The sequence below is a fragment of the Exophiala xenobiotica genome (genome assembly GCF_000835505.1).
Source record: "Exophiala xenobiotica strain CBS 118157 unplaced genomic scaffold supercont1.4, whole genome shotgun sequence".
NCBI lineage: Eukaryota > Fungi > Ascomycota > Eurotiomycetes > Chaetothyriales > Herpotrichiellaceae > Exophiala > Exophiala xenobiotica.
This window is the reverse complement of record NW_013562491.1, coordinates 817,229-839,821: the sequence shown is the minus strand read 5'-3', so window position 1 is coordinate 839,821 and position 22,593 is coordinate 817,229. Positions and strand designations below refer to the sequence as shown.

At 52.0% G+C, this 22,593-nt stretch overlaps 10 protein-coding genes across 13 annotated transcripts; 3 read left to right on the top strand and 7 right to left on the bottom strand.

Moving 5' to 3' along the window:
* Window positions 1-699: 699 nt before the first annotated feature.
* Window positions 700-3,827, bottom strand: PV05_06484 (uncharacterized protein; the record flags this gene model as incomplete). The annotated part of the gene is made up of 1 exon (XM_013459229.1): window positions 700-3,827. The coding sequence occupies exon 1, from the start codon at window positions 3,685-3,687 to the stop codon at window positions 700-702; it is 2,988 nt and encodes a 995-aa protein (XP_013314683.1). The 5' UTR covers window positions 3,688-3,827.
* Window positions 3,828-4,214: 387 nt separating this feature from the next.
* PV05_06483 (uncharacterized protein) lies at window positions 4,215-6,082 on the bottom strand. Its single transcript, XM_013459228.1, has one exon. The coding sequence runs from the start codon at window positions 5,806-5,808 to the stop codon at window positions 4,480-4,482; it is 1,329 nt and encodes a 442-aa protein (XP_013314682.1). The 5' UTR covers window positions 5,809-6,082; the 3' UTR covers window positions 4,215-4,479.
* A 1,447-nt stretch (window positions 6,083-7,529) lies between these two features.
* PV05_06482 lies at window positions 7,530-9,906 on the bottom strand. 2 transcript variants are annotated; one of them, XM_013459226.1, is made up of 5 exons: window positions 9,784-9,906; window positions 9,535-9,731; window positions 9,042-9,480; window positions 8,415-8,992; window positions 7,530-8,274 (listed from the first exon to the last, which is right to left on the bottom strand). In XM_013459226.1, the coding sequence occupies exons 1-5, from the start codon at window positions 9,853-9,855 to the stop codon at window positions 8,007-8,009; spliced, it is 1,554 nt and encodes a 517-aa protein (XP_013314680.1). In that variant the 5' UTR covers window positions 9,856-9,906; the 3' UTR covers window positions 7,530-8,006. The 2 variants fall into 2 exon arrangements, with proteins under 2 accessions (XP_013314680.1, XP_013314681.1); XM_013459227.1 differs by having other exon boundaries at window positions 9,535-9,906.
* Window positions 9,907-10,163: 257 nt separating this feature from the next.
* Window positions 10,164-11,943, bottom strand: PV05_06481 (uncharacterized protein). The gene is made up of 2 exons (XM_013459225.1): window positions 11,511-11,943; window positions 10,164-11,461 (listed from the first exon to the last, which is right to left on the bottom strand). Exons 1-2 carry the CDS (start codon window positions 11,741-11,743, stop codon window positions 10,243-10,245), a joined length of 1,452 nt encoding a protein of 483 aa, XP_013314679.1. The 5' UTR covers window positions 11,744-11,943; the 3' UTR covers window positions 10,164-10,242.
* Window positions 11,944-12,092: 149 nt separating this feature from the next.
* On the top strand, window positions 12,093-13,744 carry PV05_06480 (uncharacterized protein). Its single transcript, XM_013459224.1, has 2 exons — window positions 12,093-12,509; window positions 12,587-13,744. Exons 1-2 carry the CDS (start codon window positions 12,321-12,323, stop codon window positions 13,676-13,678), a joined length of 1,281 nt encoding a protein of 426 aa, XP_013314678.1. The 5' UTR covers window positions 12,093-12,320; the 3' UTR covers window positions 13,679-13,744.
* PV05_06479 (uncharacterized protein) lies at window positions 13,668-17,291 on the bottom strand. Its single transcript, XM_013459223.1, has one exon. It carries the CDS (start codon window positions 17,098-17,100, stop codon window positions 13,747-13,749), a length of 3,354 nt encoding a protein of 1,117 aa, XP_013314677.1. The 5' UTR covers window positions 17,101-17,291; the 3' UTR covers window positions 13,668-13,746.
* A 44-nt stretch (window positions 17,292-17,335) lies between these two features.
* On the top strand, window positions 17,336-18,173 carry PV05_06478 (uncharacterized protein). The gene has a single exon (XM_013459222.1). The coding sequence runs from the start codon at window positions 17,427-17,429 to the stop codon at window positions 17,880-17,882; it is 456 nt and encodes a 151-aa protein (XP_013314676.1). The 5' UTR covers window positions 17,336-17,426; the 3' UTR covers window positions 17,883-18,173.
* Window positions 17,418-19,367, bottom strand: PV05_06477. Of its 2 annotated transcripts, XM_013459220.1 has the most exons (3): window positions 18,813-19,367; window positions 18,441-18,594; window positions 17,418-18,389 (listed from the first exon to the last, which is right to left on the bottom strand). In XM_013459220.1, exons 1-3 carry the CDS (start codon window positions 18,813-18,815, stop codon window positions 18,127-18,129), a joined length of 420 nt encoding a protein of 139 aa, XP_013314674.1. In that variant the 5' UTR covers window positions 18,816-19,367; the 3' UTR covers window positions 17,418-18,126. The 2 variants fall into 2 exon arrangements, with proteins under 2 accessions (XP_013314674.1, XP_013314675.1); XM_013459221.1 differs by having other exon boundaries at window positions 18,441-19,367.
* Window positions 19,368-19,627: 260 nt separating this feature from the next.
* On the top strand, window positions 19,628-21,052 carry PV05_06476 (uncharacterized protein). The gene has a single exon (XM_013459219.1). It carries the CDS (start codon window positions 20,017-20,019, stop codon window positions 20,299-20,301), a length of 285 nt encoding a protein of 94 aa, XP_013314673.1. The 5' UTR covers window positions 19,628-20,016; the 3' UTR covers window positions 20,302-21,052.
* Window positions 20,787-22,362, bottom strand: PV05_06475. Of its 2 annotated transcripts, XM_013459217.1 has the most exons (3): window positions 22,301-22,362; window positions 21,908-22,002; window positions 20,787-21,852 (listed from the first exon to the last, which is right to left on the bottom strand). In XM_013459217.1, the coding sequence occupies exon 3, from the start codon at window positions 21,684-21,686 to the stop codon at window positions 21,027-21,029; it is 660 nt and encodes a 219-aa protein (XP_013314671.1). In that variant the 5' UTR covers window positions 21,687-21,852; window positions 21,908-22,002; window positions 22,301-22,362; the 3' UTR covers window positions 20,787-21,026. The 2 variants fall into 2 exon arrangements, with proteins under 2 accessions (XP_013314671.1, XP_013314672.1); XM_013459218.1 differs by having other exon boundaries at window positions 21,908-22,362.
* Window positions 22,363-22,593: the final 231 nt, after the last annotated feature.

Sequence of the window (22,593 nt, the reverse complement as noted above, 5' to 3'; positions counted from 1 at the left end):
GGGCTCGTTGGGGGCTGAAAGATAGAAGAGCCATGCAGAAAACCACATTCCTCGCCTTGATTACGGAGTGTTCAGGCCATCATCAAAACAGCGGTGAATGCCGCTCTATCCTGTCCGTCTCTTCTGCACCAGGAGACTATCGGTCATCCAACTGTTCTGTTGCATACCTAACTACAGTACTCGCTATAGGACGATCATCGACACCAGCATTCATACCCTTCAACCGCATCCATCACTGCTTTCAGCCAGCTGGTCCTCGCCTCATGCATACGAAGAATAGGGCTGACTGTGGCTAGGCTTGTCCCGCACTTCTGTTCTTGTCGTCTCCGGGGCCAATAGACATCGAGACATCGCGCAAACCCTGGTCACCTCTTCTGCCTTTTGAACACTTGTGCAGTCTCAGGATTCTCTGTCCGCCACTGTTTGATTTCCTAGGTTTCAAGCCTTCTGTTCTAGAACATACCACCTGGTCTTTGTACCACACTACTCCGTACTAGGGAGAGCAAATCTCGAGCAAGGGCCTTAATGGAGTTTGCCGCCGTTCTATCTTGATCGTGTTTGGTTCTAAAAGTTGCGGGCGGCTGAAAGTCAACCACAGCATTCGTCCCGGCATTACGGAGTGCGGAGACTCGTATCAATTTCTGTCAAGTCATGTCAAGTCATGTCAAGTCATATATTTGTATTGCAGCAAATCATCATCTACAATTCGTCCTTGACGCTCTTCGTTGACGTCGACGAGGATGTGGTCGAGGATGTGGTCGAGGATGTGGTCGAGGAGCTCCCAGCGGACTTGCTCACTGTCTCACTAGAAGACTTGCTCTTCTTCGCCTTTCCCTTAGCCTTCTTACTGCCCTTGGGCTTCCGGGGCACGTCCTTGAATTTGATGGTTTTCATAATCACCTCCGAAACCGCTTTCTGCAGTTCTTGACCTCGTGTCTCCAGCTCCGACACCAGAAAAGCTGGGTCATCGTGCGGTCCCAGCTTGTCCTGAAGTGCCATCTTCTCTTCAAGCCATGCCTTGACGGCTTCGTACTTTGTCGTCAACGACGCCAGATCCTCTTTTGTGTATTCATAAGGTTTCATCGCCGGTGGTTCCTCTGTTTCAGCTGCTTCAGCCGCTGACGATGTGCTGTAAGGATCGTTTTCTAGGTCATCGCCTTCTGCTACTGACGAAGAAGGCGTAGCAGTGACACTAGACGCCACAGAGGATGCTGCCGAGCTAGCGCTTGATGCTGCTTGTTCGGCCGCTTTCTGGATGTTTCCTTCCACCATCTTGATCATGCCACTCATGTTTTCTAGACCTTCATTCAACGCCTTGATGGCATCAGGTCGCTTGACTGTCTCATCTTTACGCTTCAAAACAGGGTCAACCAGGCTTTTAAGATCCTTCAATTTGTCTTTGAAGTCTTCAGCTTTCGCATCCGCACCATCGCCATATAACCAGTCGGATATATTGGCGAGCTGTTTCTCCAAGGCCTTTCGCGTTGATTCGCTTGATGCCCCAATGAATGATTGATCCTCAAGGTAGTCTCGGGCTCGATATGTGAAAGCTTCGAGAGTATTCAACGCTTCGGCACGAAGCACCGCATTCCGATCCGAGGTGTCAAATTGAGTCAACCTCTGTCGTACTTTCGGCAGAGCCTTTGTAGGTGGTGCATTGAGACCCACGACGATTGGCTTCAACGCTAGAGGAATCGAAACGATCGAAGCTGTGGCCTTTCCAGGTTTGGTTGGAGGGCTGGCAGACGAAGAGCCCGTAGTTGTTGCCGACGCCTCAGACACAGTTGATCCTGAACTGGTTGGATCAGACACCGGTAACGGGGTCATTGTCGTCGAGTCTTCATCGATTCCAGCCTCGTCTTTGAGGATTAGTTGTTCCTCGTCCTTCTTCGAGCCGAAGCCGAACAAACCTTTGACATTATCCATGACAGTTCCCGACTTGGTACTGTTGGCCTCGCAGCTCACCGATCCTGACACGACTTCCGGCAGCCCGTTGGAGGGACTCAGACGAACGGCGAAAATTGTGCTGATATTAGCAGCGCTACATCCATGCTTGTCTTTCAGTAACACTGCGGATTTGGTCAAGTTGGTCGCTTCAACGTCGAGAACCGGCAAATCCTTGTCGCCGACTGTTTGAATGAAGCTCAGTTTGATGTCCTCAAGAGCCTTGACAGGAACCTGCTTCTCAGCACCGACTTGGGACGAAGGATTAAATAGCTTCTGAGATTTCTCCTTCTGGTCGTGGGTCCACTTCAAGATGACAGCAGATCCAGCGATGTCAGTGTCGCGAATGTCCTTGACTCGGAAGCTGGGGCTCAGAGACGCCGCTTTGAACCCAGCACCCATCACCGCAGCCTCGTCGGCGTTGACGTTGGCTTTCAGCTTCCCAGATCCGCCTGCTGCCTTCTCAAGTTGCTTTTGAACGAAGGGGGTCCTGACAGCACCGCCATGGATAATGATCGAATCAACCTCGTCAAGTGTGAGACCCGCGGACGCCAGAGCAGCTGCGAGTGGTGAGCCAACTCGGGCGGCATGATCCGCAGTGAGGTCTTCAAACTTCTCCCTCGTAATGCTGTACTTAAAAGTGATCTCATCATCGTAGAGCCCTTCAAACGTAGCCGAGGATACTGCATTTGCGCTGAGAAGCTGCCGCATTCGTTCGGCCTCTTTCCAGATCCTCGCCATGGTTTTCCCATGACTCCGTACTTGGGCACTTTCGAGGCCCAGCTTCTGTGCTTTAGGAAAGTCCAAGAATTGTGTGACAATATCCTCGACAATGAAATCGTTCAGTGAATCTCCACCAAGTGTTGTATCGAATCCCGTACCCAGTACGATCACCTCTTGAATGGTTTGATTGCGCTTATTGTATCCCTTGACCGTCCTACCCTGGAATTTGAGCACGGTTGCCGTAGTCGAACCAGCTCCCATATCATAAACAAGGTGGTGTTCCGGCTTCCCGCCTTCCGAGACGCTGTCGAAAGTGCGATGAGTGGCATAGTTGAGTCCAACGGCAAGTCCATCACTGATCAACCCTAGTACCCTCATTCCTGCCAGATCCGCTGCCAACTCAATAGCTCGCTTCTCCTCAGCTGTGTAGAAAGCAGGGTATGTAATGACCACGTCGGTGATATACGTCCCTTTGGCCACCATGGCTTCTGCGTTGCTCCGGATGTTCTTCAACTGCATCGCAAGCAACTCTTCGACCATGAACACCTCGTTCCGCTTGCCGAAGCTGTGACTCTTAAAACCCACGGTACCGGCATCCTCGGTCCTAGGTACCGGTTCAATGTCCAACCCAGGATATCTTGCCGAGTACTTCTTGATCGTGTCCGCAGATACCTCGACGCCCAGAAGAGTTTTCAGGTTAGGGTAGACATCCGTGGGGAATCTAGCAGACAGTGCCACGGCATCTCCGCCGTAAAGTCTCTCGGGAAAGACCTCATTATCACTCCCCTGCGCTCTGACTGGCTTGAAGGCTAGTGTAGCTGCTTCCCTCCTCTTCGAGTCTTTGGACAAAACAATCTCGATCGGACTGCCAGGTTTCGCGATGGCTGCTTTGAAATATTCAGTGCCCAAATCAATTCCTAGCACCGCCGACGCAGCATGTGCACTGCTAGACAGTAGGAAAAGGATGAGGAAAGGTAGTAGAGTTAGGAAGGAGAACTTCCTGCGCCCTGGTGGTGCCATAGTGAGAAGTCTAGAGAATCGGGCTTGACTATTCGGCACAACAATGTGTTTACTTGACCAGCAAGAACATTTCTGAGGATAATACTGATACAGACGCCACACGAAGGGTTTTGGAACGAGGTGAGCAGGTTGAAATGGACACGAATACTATTTCTGTGCTGGCTCACATTTCTTGACAACTTGTCTTGTTGTGAGTCAGTCTAATTCTCTCATACATTATGGCTGACTCGTGCAGACCCTGTTTTCTATCACGTGATATCTGTGGGCGTCTTCAGAAGACAACCACCTTCATCAATTCACTTACCACAGTATGCCCCTGCAATTGTTATTTCCGTTGCCACTACAGGTCTACCAACGCCTAATAGTACTACCAAGTGAGACAGCCATCATCTCTTCTGCGGGGCTGTGAAATCCCCAGCAGCACTTACCCAACGATGGTCAATACGAAGTTTGAGGGGCGTCGCGAGATATGACTACACCACAATCAAAGAGTTGAGGATAACGGAAAGTGAGAATGAAAGTGGAAACAATTTAGAAATTATGCTTTTCGAATTTTTATGTATTATTGTATCCATCACATATTTCAGTGAAGTACCATATATGCACCCATTAATGCCTCTTCTTTTGCCACCATGTATCGTAGAGATCGTCCGCTCGCGCCATCTGGTTCTGGCCGAGACTTAATTCATAAAGTCATGTGATTGCTCGTCACTCTTCCCCTATCCCTTGGGGTCAGACGCAATCGAGATATGTGAGAATCGAAGGAAATATTAAATGCTCTAGGGCCATCATTTAAGCCAGAGCGACGAGAGCAACAAGACCACCGAGCAGGGCAACAGCGGGCTTGTTGTTGCTGGCAGCGCCAGTGTATGTGGCAACTGGAGCAGCAGAGGTAGGAGAGTAGCTGCTGACGAGGGCAGCGGTGGTGGAGGCGACAGGAGCGGGAGCAGCAGAGCTGGTCCAGTCGTTCCAGACCGAGGAGCTGACAACAGGCGCGGGAGCGACAGAGGTCGAGACAACTGGTGCGGGAGCAGCAGAGCTGGTCCAGTCGTTCCAGACCGAGGAGCTGACAACAGGCGCGGGAGCGACAGAGGTCGAGACAACTGGTGCGGGAGCAGCAGAGCTGGTCCAGTCGTTCCAGACCGAGGAGCTGACAACTGGTACGGGAGCCACAGGGGTGGTTGTGGTCTTGACAGTTGTGGCCTTGGTGGTGGTGGTGGTCTTGACGACGGGCTTAGTCGTGGTCGAGGTCCAGTCGCCCCAAGTCACAGCGGAGGTGGTGGTAGTCTTGACGGTCACAGGCTTGGTGGTGGTGGTGGTCCAGTCGCCCCAAGCTGGGACGGTGGTGGTGGTCTTGACGGTCACAGGCTTGGTGGTGGTGGTGGTCCAGTCGCCCCAAGCTGGGACGGTGGTGGTGGTCTTGACAACGGGCTTAGTCGTGGTCGAGGTCCAGTCGCCCCAAGTCACAGCGGAGGTGGTGGTAGTCTTGACGGTCACAGGCTTGGTGGTGGTGGTGGTCCAGTCGCCCCAAGCTGGGACGGTGGTGGTGGTCTTGACGGTCACAGGCTTGGTGGTGGTGGTGGTCCAGTCGCCCCAAGCTGGGACGGTGGTGGTGGTCTTGACAACGGGCTTAGTCGTGGTCGAGGTCCAGTCGCCCCAAGTCACAGCGGAGGTGGTGGTCTTCTTAGTCGTGGTAGAAGTCCAGTCTGCCCAGGAAGAAGCTGGGGTGGTGGTGGTGGTCGCCTTGGTGGTGGTCCAGTCGGCCCAGGTAGAGGCGGGGGTGGTGGTGGTGGTTGCCTTGGTGGTGGTCCAGTCGGCCCAGGTAGAAGCTGGGGTAGTGGTGGTGGTAGTGGTTGCCTTGGTGGTGGTCCAGTCGGCCCACGTAGACGCTGGGGTGGTGGTGGTAGTGGTGGTGGTGGGAACAGTGGTGGTGGTCCAGTCGGCCCATGTAGAGCTGGGAGTGGTAGTGGTAGTGGTGGTGGTAGTGGTGGTAGTGCTAGTTGTCGTGGTGGTGGTTGTCGAGGTCCAGTCGAGCCATGGGCTGGCAGCGGACGTTTCCCTCTTCACAACACCGGCGACGGCAGTGCTGGCCAAGGCCAACACGATAGCTGATTTGACCATTTTTGATTATATGGACTTTTGATGGGAAATATAGTACAGCGGCGATGGGTACTTCGTGTGCGTGAGGAAACGAATGAACGCGAGCCTTAGCGAGGGAGCTCTTGTACAGTAAAGCGAAGGTAAATCCTAACGGGCGTGATGGAAAGGAAACTGAAGGAAAGGGACGGGTTGTGCAGTATTTTGTACTCGCAGACCGGCTTCGCTTGCGTGTTTACTGCATGCCACACAAGATCCATTTCTGTTGCTGGGTGCTTGGAGCAAGCCCATGTTCCTGAGAATACTGATGCTTATGCGTCATGGTGGAGAGCAAGCCTTGGAACTATACGATGTTGTGAGCGGGACCTGCAAGGGCAAGCTGCCACGAGCGGTTAAGCCGAGCTGGATGAGTGGAACACTCTGCTAACTGCTAGTCAGTCTTTAGCTTACCACCATCAGCTTCGCCCCCAATCACATTCACCAAGTGGTAGAAGGCGCAAGGTAAGGACAAGGGCGAGCCTCCTGAACGTGTGCGCAACTCCTGCGCTTCCACCACGTCCACCTAGTATCGACCGACCTTGGATTCGATGATGTCTCGATGGTCCAAGCGTATCGATATCAGATAGATCAGTTGGAGACGTCGCTATATTGGAGGTCAAAGCTCGTCAATGCCCCAGAAATAGCAGCAATAAAGTATCGGAAAAACCGGGCACGCCACAAGTCAGTGCAAAGAACTTGTCAAGGCGAAGCGCCACCCGCAGTCTTGCGGCTGCATTGATGGGGAAAGTTGGCTACTGGTTTAGTCAATAGTGCCGAACTTCCTTAACCGCCGCATACTCCTACTCGTAGAAGGCAGAAGGCATCTTTGGCTTGCGGTGGTGCTCCCGATCTATCGCCATCGACCCAGCCCGGTCAAGACTCAAGAGAAGGTCAAGGATACCGACCGAAGGCCTGCCAGGGGTGGAGCTGTTGTGGCTTTCGAGGCCCCGTGGACTCCCTTACTTATCGATATCATTGAAGCCAATCGAACTGTGCGTCAGCCTATCAATTGACGAAAGGACGGTGCCGATGGCGACGGCTCCACCCTCGGAGTCGTTCTTTGTTGACGCTATACCGTCAATAGTGCGGTGAACCGGCATCAACCAGTGAGAAGAAAGCAATAGAAGCTAATGAAAGCGACCTCAACGGCGAACTCAAAAAGATCTGCTGGAAAAAAAAAGAAACAGCAATTGGACACGAGCACGTGTACTGCTAGTCGAGTCTGTCGCCGGCGCCTCTCGCTTGCAAGACCAGTAATGCAGCCCCTCCGGGACAAGGAGTGTTAATCGCTTCAACATTTCGATAGTGCTGCGACCTCCTGAGTGATAGTAGCGTTCGCAAAAAAAATATCATCGGAACGAGATGATGCAGGGCGGAAGGCACGCCCGCAGTTGCCTGCGGAAGAAACCACCTGCAGCTTGCATACGACTTCCACCTCGTACCTGAGCAGGAAAAACCTCCCAGTGGATGACGGAAGCTGCGAAAAAACTGGGCATGTTGCAGCCGGCTGGAGATGTCTCACTTTAGTGGTGGATGTTCTCAAAGGCACAGCATTGGACTGGATCCTGCTCGCTAAGCTTTCACACCCGGGCTGCAGCTTCGGCGAATTTCTGATCATAGAGAACCTGCATTCAGTCCGCATCAGTCATTGATCAGTCCACTCATGACTTGGCTGATCCTTGTAGACGTGAGAGTTTGTGAGTTTTACCGCAGTGATGGGTCGCCAGGATTTTCATGGCCCGGCAACCACAGCTCCATGCCATAAACTTGTACGAGTAGTAACGAGCTCTCAGACTACTTTGTACTGCACAGAAACTTTCCAACCACGGCTATTCCGGAAGGGTGGTCGCATCGTCGCCTGAGGCCCTCCCGAAAGGCTGCTGGATCGTAAGATGGCCGGGATCATGCGCCACCAAGGAACGACTTCTTTTGCTCGGCATGTTGACGAGGCAGCTCTTCCTCTCGCCAGATTCGAACAGTTTTGGAAACACACCCGTCTACCATAGTAAATATTTCGGATGTTTCTGCCGGCACATGGTGAAGTCAGGCTGCCGTGTGCCCTGTCGACGCCTGTTGCGCACGTCTGCTGCACCCCGCCTTCTACTCCAAGATCTGCCCTGGCCACACCTTGCTCGCTGGTCTCTTTAGCATCATTGCGGAAGGTCATCTGATGGCCTTTCTGTTCAATCATCTTCCCCCGTGTCCGTACCGGACTCGAAGCCGAAGCTGTAGTTTTGCGCCATCTGTGACAGGTCAGAATACAGGCTCTCTCGTTCGCCTAGCGGCATCATCCGGCAAGTCGCATTTCTCAACTCGAGGATGTGGTCTTTCATCCTCGAGTTGCAAGCCAGGGCAGTGGATATGTCCAGCCCGTTCTCGTGCTGTCGGTTCGTCTCGATGAGTCTGTTGGGAAAGGTCTCCAGTAGAGGAAACTGGAGCCCAGTCTGATATCTGCGCGCGGGTTAGCTAAAGCACAATGGGGTCCCCGTTTAGCTTTTCCAATGGGTTTTCGCCCCAAGGAAGAAAGAGAAAACTTCAATTGCCATCCGACAAATGAGGCAACACAACAATAACCTGACTAACCCACTTACATTTCAACCACACTCTCTTCATTCAGTCTCCTCCGGAGCCGGTCCTCGGGACTCAAGCTCAGCGAGAATGGATCATGTTCGGATCTTCCACGTTCGCATTCGATTTGAGCGAAGATGTGACCTGGACCAACCACAGACGAATCGCGCATTCTTGGAAGATATTCCAAGTCGAACTGTGCGGGCTGGGGCTGCCAATCCGCAGCTCCATTCTCCTCGGGTTGCATTCTACCATTTGAACCATGGATTTCGCCATTGGAAACGCCATTGGCTTCTCTTGTCGCGTGACCGACCTTGGCCTGCAGTTCAAAGAGATTTTGGTTGTCGCTGGTGTTCAAGGTGTCTTCCAGCAGACTCAAAGAACCTCGCTTTTGCCCATCGGCACGAAACCTGGTTGGTAATGTGGCCGACTCAAAGCCGGCGCAGAGCAACGCCGTTGTCTCCCAATCAGACCCCGAGCGAAGTTTGACATATCCAGGTAAGGTGGAAGGTGGTGCTGCGATGCGCACGTAGACGGAAGCCAGCTGGCCAATCGATTTGAGAGATTTGGCAGTATTGCACGCTCGTTGTAATTGTTTTTGCTGTGCAATCATCAGTTGACCATTTGCCTCCAAGCTTGCAGCAACTTACTCTCACTACTCTGGTACAGTCCTCGATCCCCCACACCCACATACTAGTTTTGCCGTATTCATCACGCAGGGTATCGAGATACTTTGCAGCAAAGCCTCCCCATGCATCATCGGCACCTGTCAGTACTTGAAAGCCTTGCATCTGGTCACATTCTTCTACGAACGGCCGGATATCCCGATCAAGAAGGTCAAACTCCTTGTCTAGGCTCTGAAAGAGATCTTCACCAGCTTCCCAGTTCTCGAACGGCATGATCTGAGAGTTCAGTTCGTATTCTTGGAGCTGGACGATGGATTTGGGATTGTAATAGACTCTGTTGAAGTCCGACCAGTATCTTACGTCCGAATCCCGCAATTGGGACGTGGGAAGACCCATGTCCAGCCTTCTTTGGTAATCAGATGGTTGGATGGCTTCCTCTCGATGTGTTGCGGTCGTCCCATCCCTGCAGGAAGTTTAGCAGTCTTCGCAAATGTCGCTGGCATATAGAAGTGCGCACCAGAGGCCATGGAGCGGCTCATCTTCAATCTCGTAGAGTGCGTTGAATTTGCGCAGCGTACCGAATCCTCCTTTCAAGTCGTATATAACGGTTCGAGGCGTGTAAGTCTCATGTCCATCGGCACCAATGCCCGGCCGGAAATGTACATCATGGTCGACCACGGATTGTTCATTTTCTGAATATGTAAAATAGGATTCCTGGATCACACCATCAGCCTCGCCGGATGATGGTTCTGGTTTCGGGCCGTACCTGGACGTTCCAGAAGTGAGTTGCAAGGTAATTGCTCTTCTGGCCAAGTTGAACCGTAACGACTTCATGCATTATGCTCCCTTCGATGTGGGAAAAGGTGTTTCGAGATTCGGTCCAGGAGAGATCCGGACAACATCGGATGGTGTTAGTATCTGATGAACAAAGATGACTGACCCGTGCTGGACAATATAATGCTTGGCGAATTCCGATCTACAACTTCTTCTCAATACTCATTCACACAAGCACGATAAAATTCACCATACGAGGCTAATGAATACACCGATAATGGGCAGGGCGCGTATACGCGATCGGCCTAATGTGGGATGTTGCTACATTCTTCTCGGTGGGATCTTGTTGTAACACGACGGTAGTCATATCCCACCACAAGAACCCAGATCTTGCAGGCTAATGGTTGATACCTGGGCGAACCTTTATTCATATCAATTTTTAGCCAGCAATCTATACTGGAAATCGGCTCCTATATTTTCCCCTGTTATCCACGCTGAAGATCAAGAGTGCAAAAGTATGGCGCACAAAAAGTCCGAAGAGCCCACAGCATGTTTGCATAAACAACAACTCTCTCATCAACTGATCCTCTCGCATAGGGCCTCTCCAAACCAGCCACAAATTTATGATTGTCAGGTTAGATGTGGACGATATTCGGTTTGTCTTTGGATCGATTGTCACCTGGAGTAACCGCAACTTTTCCAGTGTCAGGAAAATGGTCGTTTGGATCTTGCTTGGAGGTCGCTCCGCTGGCCATGGCGTCACACTGGGTTCGAGGAGACCAGTCCTTGCATTGAATTTGGGAAGTCGATGCCGTGGACATGGAATCAACTTGAACAGCTGCGGAGTACTGTAAACGAAGTTGACAATCTGTGGAATAAGTAGTAGCAACAAAGTCTTGCTGAAATGCGCCATAATGGCCACCACCGCGAATGTCATGCCTGCCACATAACAATATGTGTCGCCGACAAACACTCTTGCCGGATATTTGTTATGGATGTACAAGGCCGTGGATACGGCCAAAAACGGTAGAAGGACGTACAACGTCAGAAGATGTGAATCGGTTGCCGGATGCGGATGATTCGCATACCCATTGGTCAGGACAGGATTTCCGGGAAATGGGACGAGGTAGAGTGATGAGTTGAGGATCAAAAGTCCTCCAATGACGAGTGATTGTCCGACCTCAATACCGTTGATGCCGGCAAGGATATTGATAGAGTTTGGTGCAAAGATCGAAAGAGCTGACATGTACAGGTAGTAGAAGAACGACAGGTCAAGCAGCCTAGCTTGACCGGGCATGTATGGAACAAGGAAATTTGGTACCACGACAGAGGTGACTCCGAAGTCGACATAGTAAACGATGAGAAGAGGAAGAGATGCAATTGCCGGAATGAAGAATTTATGTCGCCATCGAAGATCGAGGATATCATCGGCCATGCCGAGAATGGTGGTTGCTTGGAGAGTGTTGAGGGCAGATTGAAACGAAGATAGCTTCGAGTGAGGAAATCGATGCAAAAAGCGGCCAGTCTCGATTTCGGTGACTGTTAGAACGACGTCTCTGTTTCCACCACCGGACGTAGCAGCAACGATGTCCTTGTAGAAAGCAAAGGGTATGAACGCCATAAGCGCCAGGATGTAGACTGATGCAGCAACTGCTCCCATCGCTTCGGGACTGTGGAATGTGAGTTGGGGATCGGACTCCATCGTGAACCAGTACTTACATTTCTTTTGGCGCCAGCTTACTCATGTCTCTACCTTTGAGCCCTGCCTTCACAAAGGACGGGCCAGACCATCGGACGAAAGCGTACGTCATGGAGAAAGCTAAGGTGGAAAATGCAAAAGAAGCGACAAGAGGAGCACCGTCTCCATTGAACGTGTTGGCAAGGACAGCAAGCGAGGCCCCTGCCACCAACAATAGCGACCAGCGCTCCGCATGGCCCAGGCTGGAGGACATGTCGACGTGGCGGCTGATTTGGTCAAGTCCTCTCGACGTCTTCAACCCGAACCTTCTATGTACGCTGAGGTGAGAACTGACGGCAGCATGATCATCTGAAACCAAAACAATGTGCAACAGAAAAAGAACGACAGCAGTGGATAGGGTAGAAAGGAATGATGCCACGTGCGGTAGAGGCGCAACAATACGGAGGACTGTAGTGGGTGACTATGGCGATAGTTCCTCGACGACAGCTGTCCTTTTTGATAGACGTCGGTCACGGAAGAACTATCTTCCGGCTCATGGCCGGTTGCGAACTACCAATCAGTGATGGCCTATTTCAGCCTCCTTCTGACCTCTGTACAGACACCCAAAACTCTCATTACTCTTCTCGCACTTCGAATACGCGTCTGGCATTCGTTTCTGTTGGGTCACATACAGAAGAAGAATAAGAAGAAAAGAAGAGTAAAGTTGAACAGAGCAATACTATGACTACACCATGGCTTGAAGCAGGTCCCACCCACTCTCAACAATGAGAGCAAACTCTCGATCTACCTATCCTAGCTATTGCTAACGAAGACCCTTCAATTACACTACAATGGGGAAAGCAGAGGAATTCGAGACCGGTCACCAAGACCGCGTCACAGTCCTCCACACGAATTTCAACGGCACACGGATCCTCACCGCCTCAATCGACCACCGCATCAAAGTATGGCACCGCGACTCGAAAACCGGGGAACGAACATTAATCGACACATTCACTGCGCACGATGCTGATATAAGAGATGTACGTTCTCTGCCCTCTCTTCTTCCCGTCCTAATCTTCCACGTCCAAGTCCCTGCATTTGACACCCCACGATGTAGGCCAAATTCCTCCATCCAACGCTGGGTTCATACATCGCCAGCATAGGCAACGACCTCAAATTCCACCTCTGGACCGAGGACGTCTCGCAGGCACCAAACTCAGGCCGACGATTCCGACGCATCTGCACCATCCAATCCACCCCAAGGGTGCCCTTCGTGTCCCTCGACCTCAAGACCACCGACAACGTCTACACCACGCTCGCATTGATCGATCGGCAAGGCCTGTTGAGTATCTACGAGCCCACCAACCCAGACGAGCTCAAGGAGTGGTCGCTCATCGATACGTTCAACGTATGCGGCTCGACGCCGCCCGGCCGTGGCGACGAGACCAGCTTCAAAGTCCGCTGGGACCAAAACCCGACTCCACTCGCGTACATCAACAGTCTCTCCGACGACCGCGCGCAGCTGAGTCTGGTGGTCAGCGTGCTCAACGAGGTCAAAATCTATAGGTCCGTCGTGCCCGGTGGAGACTTCTCTGCGACCGACCGCGCAACTCACCGGGTAATGTTTTTCGAGGCCGCGAGACTGCCGCGGCACCCAGCACTCGTGCGCGACGTGGCGTGGGCGCCGTTCAGCGTGCAAGGGACAGACCGGATCGCGACGGCGTGCAAGGACGGGACGATACGGATTTTCGAACTAAATGTCGCCGAGGCATCTGGTGGAGCCAGGACAGATGCCGCAGCAGCAGCGAAAAGTGTGCAGACTATATCGGCGCAAAGACAGCAGCAACAGCAGCAGTCAAGCCTCACGTCGGGGCTGACAGGGCGAGGGTCAAGTACGAGCACGCCGACACTGTCTGCGCCAGCACCGACACCTTCGCGGGCTGCGCGGACCGGCCATGTCTTCCCTTTCGCCACGAGCATCCACTCGACAATGAGTCTACCAAGTGCGCACACAGATGCGTGGTCCGTATCATTTGATGGACAGGGCCAAGTATTGATGAGCAGTGGTTCGGATGGAGTCACAAAGCTATGGCGTAGGAGCGTGCTTGGTGGGCAGTGGCTGGTGTTTGCTGGGCAGGAGATTCTCGATGCTGGCGAAGACACCGACGGCGAAGACTTGGACGAAGACGGTGACGACGTTACAGATTAAGGGAATAATTTTGAAACAATTGTGCCTAGCAGTCGCACAATGGGTATCAATAAGCATCAACAGCTATCTCATCCTTCAAAGTACGGGCTGGTGACCAGAGTGCTGTCCCTCCTTAACCGACGACTCGATCGCTTGGTCGGAGGTGTCACAACCTCGTCTTCCTCATCCTCGCTGGTGTCCAGTTCTGCACGAGCTTTGGCTCGGGACTTCAATTTCGTCGCTCTTGTACTTGTTCTTCGCTGTGGCTTCGGCCCTGAGGCACTTCCAATGCCAGCTTTGCGCCTCGCCGCTTTTGCTGGTTTGTAATCATCCTCCTCGTCTTCATTGTTGTCCGACGATGATGCTGAATCTTCGGATTTAGCATGTCGACTTATCTGAGGCGAGTTCCGTACAGTAAACCCAGAAGGGTGAGCGCGGCTTCGTTGAGGGACTAGCACAGAGATCTCGCCATTCCCATTCGGCATTGAAAGCACTTCCTGTTCGTACTTACTAGCCTCGTGATTCTCATTGCCGTACCACCCAAATTCGTCATCAACTGGGGCGGATGAGAGATCTGAGCTGGCGTTGTCCTCAAGCTCTCGCAACGACGGCTTTCGCTGCCTTCCTCCAATCGCTTTTGAAGGAGAAATCGAGGCAGGGGTCGGATATTCTGCTTCCTCTCGCGCTTTGCCCTTGAACTCGCTCGCCTCAGGTGGATCATCCTGGTGCACCATCTCCAGATCTTCAGGTACTGCCAGCTCTTCATCATCAAGAATGAATCCACCCCCAAAATCATCGTCAGCAGCGAGTGGCAGAGATGCTCCTGGCATATCCTCGTCATCGTCGAGATTGACAGGCTGATCCCAACTTTCTCCAGCAGCGGTTTTGGAATCATCTACCGCGTCTCCGTAGGTATCATTGACGCGCTCTCTAATTCTAAGGCCCATGACAAACTTTCGCCATAGGTCCAGGACCAGCTTTTCCATCTTCGACTCTTCCTTCTTTCTCTGCTGCTCATTGTACTCTGTCCAAGCCTCAACGAGAGCCTTCTCATGCTCCTTGGCTACCACCACACCAGTGATGACAGGGACTGCCATTTTGTTGCCGAACTCAAACCCAGTAACGGCTTCCGCGAAGTCAATCTCGAGCTTCTTGCAAATTCTAACGGTGCCTCTTAGTGGTACATGGACAGCTCCTTGTGGCACCATACTCGGCACGAAGCAGTCAATATTGCCGTAAGCATTTTTAGGTATGATACCGTTCTCGATGGGAGGAGGGATGATATACTCGGTTTGTTCCCACGAGTAAAGGCCTTGCATCTGCTTCTCTCCAGTACGTCTTTGATGATCCTCGGCTTCACGCTTCCTGGTAAGAGTCACTGCTCGTACCGGCACGAGCTTCAATGGCGTCTCGCCTGCCTTGGGTCTGCGCCCTTCTTTGTGCCATGATTCGGCGGTCAAGCATCTCACAACGTCGGCACGACGATAGACTGGTTCTTCTTTGAGGTTGTCGCCTTTCCCAGAGATGAACGTCCTGTCAGGTTCGGCGCCGGGTCTGAGTGCTTCTTCGCGTCTCAAGAACCGTTCAAGAACAAAGTCAGCGGATGCCTTGAGACTCTGTAGAGTGTCCACGTCATCCTTGACTTCCTTCTTCTCGGGATGCTGTGGGACAAGATCAGACGAGTCTTCGATATCATCAACTGCTGTTCTCAATAGATCTGGTCTGTCGTAGCCACTCATAACGCGTCTGAACCAATCATAGTCTTCATATCGCTTGACCTTGCCATGCTTGTTGTATACAGCAATCTTTTCGACCGGAAAGCGGAAGCCCTTTGTCTTACCCGGCCATATTCTCTTCTTGAGATATCTGACTGTGACATCTTTCGCCGTGCCATCCGAAGAGTAAGCCATAACGTACGCCATGACAGTCTTTGTCTTATCGGCTTTGGCACCACGAGGCTCGAATGTGGCCAATATTTCTGGCGTCGAGGCAACTGGATTAGCTAGAACAAGCGGAGAGACTGGCAGTACTCTGTTGGTGATCGGCGATATTGCCTCCGTCCAGTAGATGGGAAAGGGGTTGTCGCGATCGTACTTTGCTGGGCGCTTTTTTGGCACTGAGGGAGTGACGTCCACCACAGAGTCGTCCTCTTCCAAGTCCACATCCGCCACTGCTTCCTTCACATCGGAGTCAAGATCGATAGGGTTACTTGTTGTACCTTTCCTCCTCCATGATGCAGTGGCAGCTACACGTTTCGGCTGACTTTTGGCCTTTGTGATCTCGGATATAGATTTGGAGTCATCCAGATCTGACTCTTCAGACGATGAAGCAACTTCCGCAGCGGTCGTAGGTTTTCGTGGTAGCTGCTGCTCTGCCTTAGTCCAGCCGAATCCAGTTGGTTGTAGACTCGCTACTAGCCGCGACTCGATTCCTAGCCCTCTCAATAGCGCCGCGAAAAGTTGAGCTCCCACGTCCCTCGAACCCTCGCATGTCCTAGCGACTTGACGAAATTCCTGGATATCGCGAATGCGCTCACCGTGTAGTTCAGGGTCGTGCTCGTCATTCCTAAAGGAGTAGATGATCTGTTTTAATGCTTGTTTGGTTCCATAGCCACGCTTCCTCAGGCCGGGAGCCGTGATTGCAAAGCGCTTTTTCCAGTACGCAGCTAGGACTTTCAACAGAGAAATCAAGGGGTCGCCGTTGCTCATATCAGGTTTGCCCTTCTCGAGACGTTGACTCGGCCTTCCCCAATCTCTTTCTTGACGAGGATCCGCTGCTCTCTTGCCTTTCCTACGTCCTTTGCTTGTCTCACGCTGCGCCTTAGATTCTGACGCCGGGACGACTAGTCCACTGGCTCGCCTCCATTTCTCAACTTCCTTCTTTATCTGCGGTGGCAATTGATTGACTAGGGTCTGCTGCACCGTCCGGTCCGAGATCCATCTGTTCCGTATGGAGTTGTGCCACAATAGCAGTTGGACATGCATTTGATGTGTCCTCACCCTGACCTCTTTTTCGCGTTTAGTAGGCCCTTTCTTGCCGGAGGTAGCCGCGGCTCCTGTGCCATAGTCGATCTCGTTATCGTCCTTCCGAAAAACCAATTCGATAGGGCCATCGGCCAGAGGAGCATGTGCTGGGCTTACAGCAGGCTTACTATCTGCGCCCGCATCCTCCCACTCTATATCCTCATCATCATCGTCCTCCTCTTGGAATGTAGACTGGGGCAGGTTGACTGTAGCAGAGACGTCTTCGAACTCGTCACTATCGACATCGCTCAGGCTCGAGTCGGAGTCATCGCTCCCGAGAGAAAAAGTTTGTGATTTTTGAAGACCGGGAATGTTTCTTGACTCAGCGTCCAGAACATCTGCGAGTCTGGCCTTCTTCACCGGAGTAGGACGAGGAGAGGCAGGTGGCGTTGAACGCTTTCGAGGAAGGAAGGGTGGCATTACGGATGGTTCTGCGAGGCATGAGCGGTCGCAAGCCTGACATCTAGTAGTCGAGACGGAACAGAAGCTTCGAGTGGCAGAAAGAAGTCGTCGCTTTCGCCGCGATCCTCACTGTGGTCTTTCCAATCTACGCAAGGATGTCCAGTCGCAAGTGGTGACGTCGCTTAACTGTGAGTCAGCGCAGGCATTTATCCCGCTACGCGGCGCCCAAAGATTTGGCTCTGTGGGGGATGCAGGGGTTCATCTCTCGGGACTGCGGTGCCTGAAAATCTGGTGGCTTCACGAATCACAAGATCCTCGCACAGAGATATTTATTTGTGCTTCACATGGCCGAGGCGGCAACTTCATCGAGCCCGCGGGTCAATTCATACCATTGTCTATGCAGTACACTCATTCTTGCTACGGTGCATGACCTCCAATATCTTCCTCACCGCACTGAACCAGTCCGGGACGATGCTTTGATCCTTCCTCCTCCCATCGATATCAACAATTCCAATGAGCTGTCGATAACGAGCGACCGACCTGCTGAATCTGTTTTGCTAAACACTGTGCTCGAACGCAAAGCTGTCGTCATTCGGCGCGAGGATGGGTTCGAGAAGAGAAGGTTACTGAGGTGTGGAAGATGCAAGCTCCCGCTTGGTTTCAGTCTTGAAGGGGCACACTCGACAAATGCAGAGAAACCGGCAGAGCCTGTGTATCTGCTCCCTGGAGGACTCGTAACGACCGGAGACATGAGCAAGGGAGTCAAACCGGACACACCATCCTGGGCACAGAGTGCATGAGCAGAAGTATTCAGACACACAAGACACGTTGAAGGAATTGTATCTGCTTCCCCGGTATCCGTGGGACTGAATCACAGGTATATGCCTGTGTCAACACCGTGGTGCCGTTTGTGAAGAACCAACCCTAGACAATTTGCGCCAGAGCCAACGCAGCCACCAAGCAATGAATTGCTTTGCATGCCATAACACCATACACTCGTGATCAAGAGACGCTCCAACTTTCCATATGCGCGTAGACAGAACCTCAATTAGCAAGAATGGTGCGGACCAATTCCATGTAGTTGATCTCCCCGCTGCTCGTGTCGACAGCCTTCAACAATTCATCAACCTCTTCATCGCTCATCTTCTCGCCCAGGTTTGTAAGAATATATCTGAGTTGACCCACACCAATGAAGCCCGTCATGTCTTTATCGAACACCTGGAAGCCGCGGCAATATTCTTCTGGCTCGCCAGGATCTCTGAAGCCGCCCGGTCGGTTGAGGACTTTGCTGAATGAGTCGAAGTCGACTGTAGGCCTGTCAGTTCTGTCCTTTTCCGTGGGGGCTGAAAGTTACTTACAGTCACCTCCTACTTGTTTCTCTAATTCTCTGATTTCTGCAAGAGTCGGGTTCTGCCCGCAGGCTCGGAGAAGATCGCCAAGCGATTCGAGAGAGACACGGCCATTGCCACGCTTGTCGTACAGGGAAAAGGCTTCTTTGTAGTTGGTAGAAGTCTGCGAGGCGGTTTGTGAGTTAGCCATTATGGATCATGAGGTTGTAAAGGGACGATTTAAGAAGCGTAGAGGTCGATGCCGGCGCGATTTTCTCTTGAGGGGTGAAAGATGTTTGTGTCTGTGAGACGGTTTCCATTGGCGTCGGGAGCATCCTTTCTTCTTGCCCTCCACGACCCGAAGCCGAAATACCATTGGACGAATGAACGCATGGAACTCACCATAGTGAATAAGAGTGACCGCCTTTTACTTCCAATCCAAAATACAATGTCCGTGAGTCAGGCGCTGTTCTTGTGCAAAGGCGGAGGCTTGGTTTTGAGATATTCGAGTGCGGTGGGAGAAAGATAAGGCTCTCCTGAAGCAGATGGTGTGTGCACTTGTTGACACCTCGGGGCTTGATCCACGTCTCTGCATCCCCGTCGATTAGGCGGCCTCCGTCACCCAGCCAACGCAGGACAGAATAACAAGGCCACTACGGAGTACTGTAGGCCATGGGGTACGGAGGATCAGAGCCCCGATGTTGAGTCCTTCATTGTCTGTGATTGTCCATGGTCATCATGGAGACGAACGACCTCCTTTCCTAGCTCCCAACATGAAAATAGCATTGGCTATCGCAATGCATACCCGGAGGACCTTCTGCTCTCTCTTGGGCATGATTCGGAAGAAGACGTCCATCTCGATGACTGGTCAGAATTCGTTTCATTCCAGGGTACAACGTTGTGCCAGATCCCGGATACCACACGAAATGTCAAGGTTGGGAGCATTTGTCTCCTGACGGAGCACCCTCTATCTCCCGACATTAATAAATGATATCTATGCATCTTCAGGCTATCTGCGTAGACCGAAAATGTCCATTATTCGCGCATTCTACAGAGTCCTACCAGCGAAGTCACGAGCTATGATTGCATGGCGGAGACATGTCAGTAACACCCAGGAATTTTCTCGGAATCTTTCGCTGCCAGAGCACGGGTCGGCGTGTGTGGGCTACAAGTACTACGGAGTATGGTCTCGCTACACCCCCTACATAGGGCCATGCCGGAGGTAAGGCCGGGATCGATCATGCAAGCCCTGACCAGTATGCAGGTCCGAACTTTCCGTCTCCTTTTCTTCGTGGTGTCTTGACATTGCGTGCAATGAACACCCAAACATTTAGCCTACGTCGCCTATCGCCAGGAGACTCGATTGTGATTGGCAATACTCATGTATAGATAACCCCTCTCCAGTGTTGCAATCAGCGTGACGGGAATTTGCTCGGCAACCGATACAAAGGCCTGCGCACACAAATTGGTATCGACCCCAGTCTCATGTGAAAAGAGATATAGATGGCATTGCCGCTCCGGGTCTGGAAGTCACCTCCAAGACAATCTCTACCTTCTGCAAGGCTTCCAGAACACTGACAAGCTTTCCGTTGCTATACCAAGCCCAATGTCTTCCAATAACGCAGCCGAAAGACCTACCTATGGCCTCGCTCGCTCGACCTCAGACTCGATCACAAGCTCTTCGACTTCGGAGATGCACGACAAAATCACAAAGCAAATGCGCATACAACAAGATCGGTGGTCGACATGGCAAGCCAAACAGATCGTCTTGTTCCAAGAGGCCGCATCGGCGCCAGAATCCGAAGGCTCCTTCCGCAAACGTATAACATCAAAGCGACCGCATCTTTACCTCGATAAAGTCTCCTCAACTCTGCGAAAACTGCGAGGTTAATTTTACAGCTGTGGCACCCAAAGGGCTCGCCGTTGCTGGCAGGAGACAGAATTGCCGGAAAGGTCCAACGCCGTTCACATTCCCAAAGGAAATCGTTCAATTCGTTGATACGAAGCCTCCAACCCATCACGCTTTGCTGGCTCTCACCACCAGAACGACCGCGTGCATGCACTGAATGTGCCCCAAGACGGTTCGGCAATTTGTTTTGGGTATACGGCGAAGGCACTCGCCACATTGACGTTGCGCTATACCCTTGCACTTCGCTTGTCATATGATAACTGGCCCCGTTTCCCGGCCATGACGCGAGGATCATTTGCCGACATTTATATCCTATCTCGTCAACATACTTCGATACTCCATATTCGCTGTGCAAATTGGGAAGCTGAAGACTTCCGGCCGGGCGGGCGTTATTGGTATGAATGATACCCTTGCTATTTTAGCGCTTTACAATCATGTTATGTTTACTGCCCGTGATTAAATGTTAGGTTCGTTTGTGTTTCATCTGAACACACACTGCGAGTGTTACTACGTAGTAATGTTGCTAATTCGATAGTCGGCTTTGCTTCTACTCTGGCTCTCACATCTACCCCCACGATCGTTCCATCTCATGGCCATGCCACCACCAGGTTAGTAACGAAGGACTATGTTTCACCGTTTGAGCAACCAGTAAGATCGTGTTGTGTGAGTCACGAGTTCCGATGTTTCAAAGTTCGCCGTCTTCGTATCTAAATCTCGCATCTACCAGAATCGGCCCATTCCTTGCAAACCGGCTGTACCACCACTTCCTTTACAACCACACTCTGTACCCCTTTCCCAACCTCGCCTTTATCTGCCTCCTCTCTCCGCCCATGCACACCGGTGATCCTCGCATGGATATGCTCTTCCGCCGTCCTCCCTATACCCGCAAATCGTGGTACCCACCCATCCCTTTTCATCGCCTCAATGGGCACCAGCACCGCATTTTTGTTCGGGTGTAAAAAGTATGCAAATGTGTATCTGTCCACGCAGCCGTGCAGAGCCGTGGGCACGACGCGGTGCCAGGTGGACTTCAGCGCGCCCGCGGTCCAGAATTCAAGCATATCTCCAATGTTGACCAAGACCATGTCATTGAAGACGGGCGCGGACGTCCATATCTCATCGTCCAGGTCGAGCTCCGGCGACGTATAGTGTGGGGGCCGGACCTGTAGGCCGCCTATCGACTGTTGGAAGAGCAGAGTTAAGGTGCCCCAATCGGTATGTGGAGAGATGCGAAATTTCGTGGTGTCCTCGGACGAGGGCGTGATAGGCGGGTAGTGCATCAGTTCGAAATTGTCAAAGTTCTCGACAAGAGGGTCGTGCTGAGATGTAAATTGGTTCAAGGGCAGGTCGAGAGCGAGTGCGATCATCTCGAGGAGGCGATTGGTGAATCCTTGCACCCGCTTTTGAAATGACTGGATCTGGGGGCGAGCTTCATCGAGAATGGGTGAGAGTGCGGCGGACGAGGCGTGGGTTGGGGTTGGCCACTTGTTGATACTGAATGCTTCCCGGGGGTCCTTGAAGACGCCGTTGGCGCTGTGATGCTGCGCTCAGGAAAAGGTTCGTGAAGAAAGAAATGATCGGTGCTTACCCATTGGAGCTGGCGGGTTTGAAGCCGGCATTTTTGGCAGGTATATATGGTGCCTGAAGCTTGGTTGAGAGTGGTTGTGCAAAGAATTGCCCCTCCTGGACTAAGTTAGCAAGATGGAGGTAAAGTGAAGATGACAAGGCTTGGATCACGGAAAGCCCAATAAGAGGTCAATCATCCTCGACGACTGTGGGCTTCATATGTGCTCATAGCCTTGTGGAAACAATGACGCCGCAACCTTGATACTACTTTCCAGCATTCGCTCCTACTACCAAGGCACGGCTAGCACGCCAGACAGTTCCATCACGAAGACCAAAGCTCATTGGTAGCCTTAGAGAATTATGGTATGTCACTGACGACGTGGAATGCAGGACACTATGCATACAACAAACTTACAAGATCGAATATACCATCGACAGCCTCTTGAGGTATAGGATGGTTCTTGACGTAGAAGAAGCCTAAGGCCGACCTGTCAGCACATGGGATATGCTGGGACCTCTTTGTGGGGGCGTACGGCGGCCCACGTGGACCACTGTCTCATGCAACTTGGTTTTTGAGAAAATCGATCATTGCACCAACACTGCCACAATGCGTAATATCGACTCGACCTTTTATATATTGATCTGTATATCAGATTGAAGGGCTGCATCTCAGGAATCTAGTTACTATGGGGCATTTCTAGATTTAAC

Bases quoted from the DNA above. Each gene is read 5' to 3' on its own strand.
- PV05_06483 (XM_013459228.1), bottom strand. From the start codon at position 5,808: ATGGTCAAATCAGCTATCGTGTTGGCCTTGGCCAGCACTGCCGTCGCC.
- PV05_06482 (XM_013459227.1), bottom strand. From the start codon at position 9,851: ATGAAGTCGTTACGGTTCAACTTGGCCAGAAGAGCAATTACCTTGCAA. The intron at 9,481-9,534 runs GTGCGCACTTCT...AACTTCCTGCAG, and splicing joins GAGCCGCTCCATGGCCTCTG to GGATGGGACGACCGCAACAC. The intron at 8,993-9,041 runs GTAAGTTGCTGC...ATGATTGCACAG, and splicing joins ACTGTACCAGAGTAGTGAGA to CAAAAACAATTACAACGAGC.
- PV05_06481 (XM_013459225.1), bottom strand. From the start codon at position 11,743: ATGTCCTCCAGCCTGGGCCATGCGGAGCGCTGGTCGCTATTGTTGGTG. The intron at 11,462-11,510 runs GTAAGTACTGGT...CACATTCCACAG, and splicing joins AAGCTGGCGCCAAAAGAAAT to TCCCGAAGCGATGGGAGCAG.
- PV05_06480 (XM_013459224.1), top strand. From the start codon at position 12,321: ATGGGGAAAGCAGAGGAATTCGAGACCGGTCACCAAGACCGCGTCACA. The intron at 12,510-12,586 runs GTACGTTCTCTG...CCCACGATGTAG, and splicing joins ACGATGCTGATATAAGAGAT to GCCAAATTCCTCCATCCAAC.
- PV05_06479 (XM_013459223.1), bottom strand. From the start codon at position 17,100: ATGCCACCCTTCCTTCCTCGAAAGCGTTCAACGCCACCTGCCTCTCCT.
- PV05_06478 (XM_013459222.1), top strand. From the start codon at position 17,427: ATGGCCGAGGCGGCAACTTCATCGAGCCCGCGGGTCAATTCATACCAT.
- PV05_06477 (XM_013459221.1), bottom strand. From the start codon at position 18,621: ATGGCTAACTCACAAACCGCCTCGCAGACTTCTACCAACTACAAAGAA. The intron at 18,390-18,440 runs GTAAGTAACTTT...ACAGGCCTACAG, and splicing joins GAAACAAGTAGGAGGTGACT to TCGACTTCGACTCATTCAGC.
- PV05_06476 (XM_013459219.1), top strand. From the start codon at position 20,017: ATGTCTTCCAATAACGCAGCCGAAAGACCTACCTATGGCCTCGCTCGC.
- PV05_06475 (XM_013459218.1), bottom strand. From the start codon at position 21,686: ATGATCGCACTCGCTCTCGACCTGCCCTTGAACCAATTTACATCTCAG.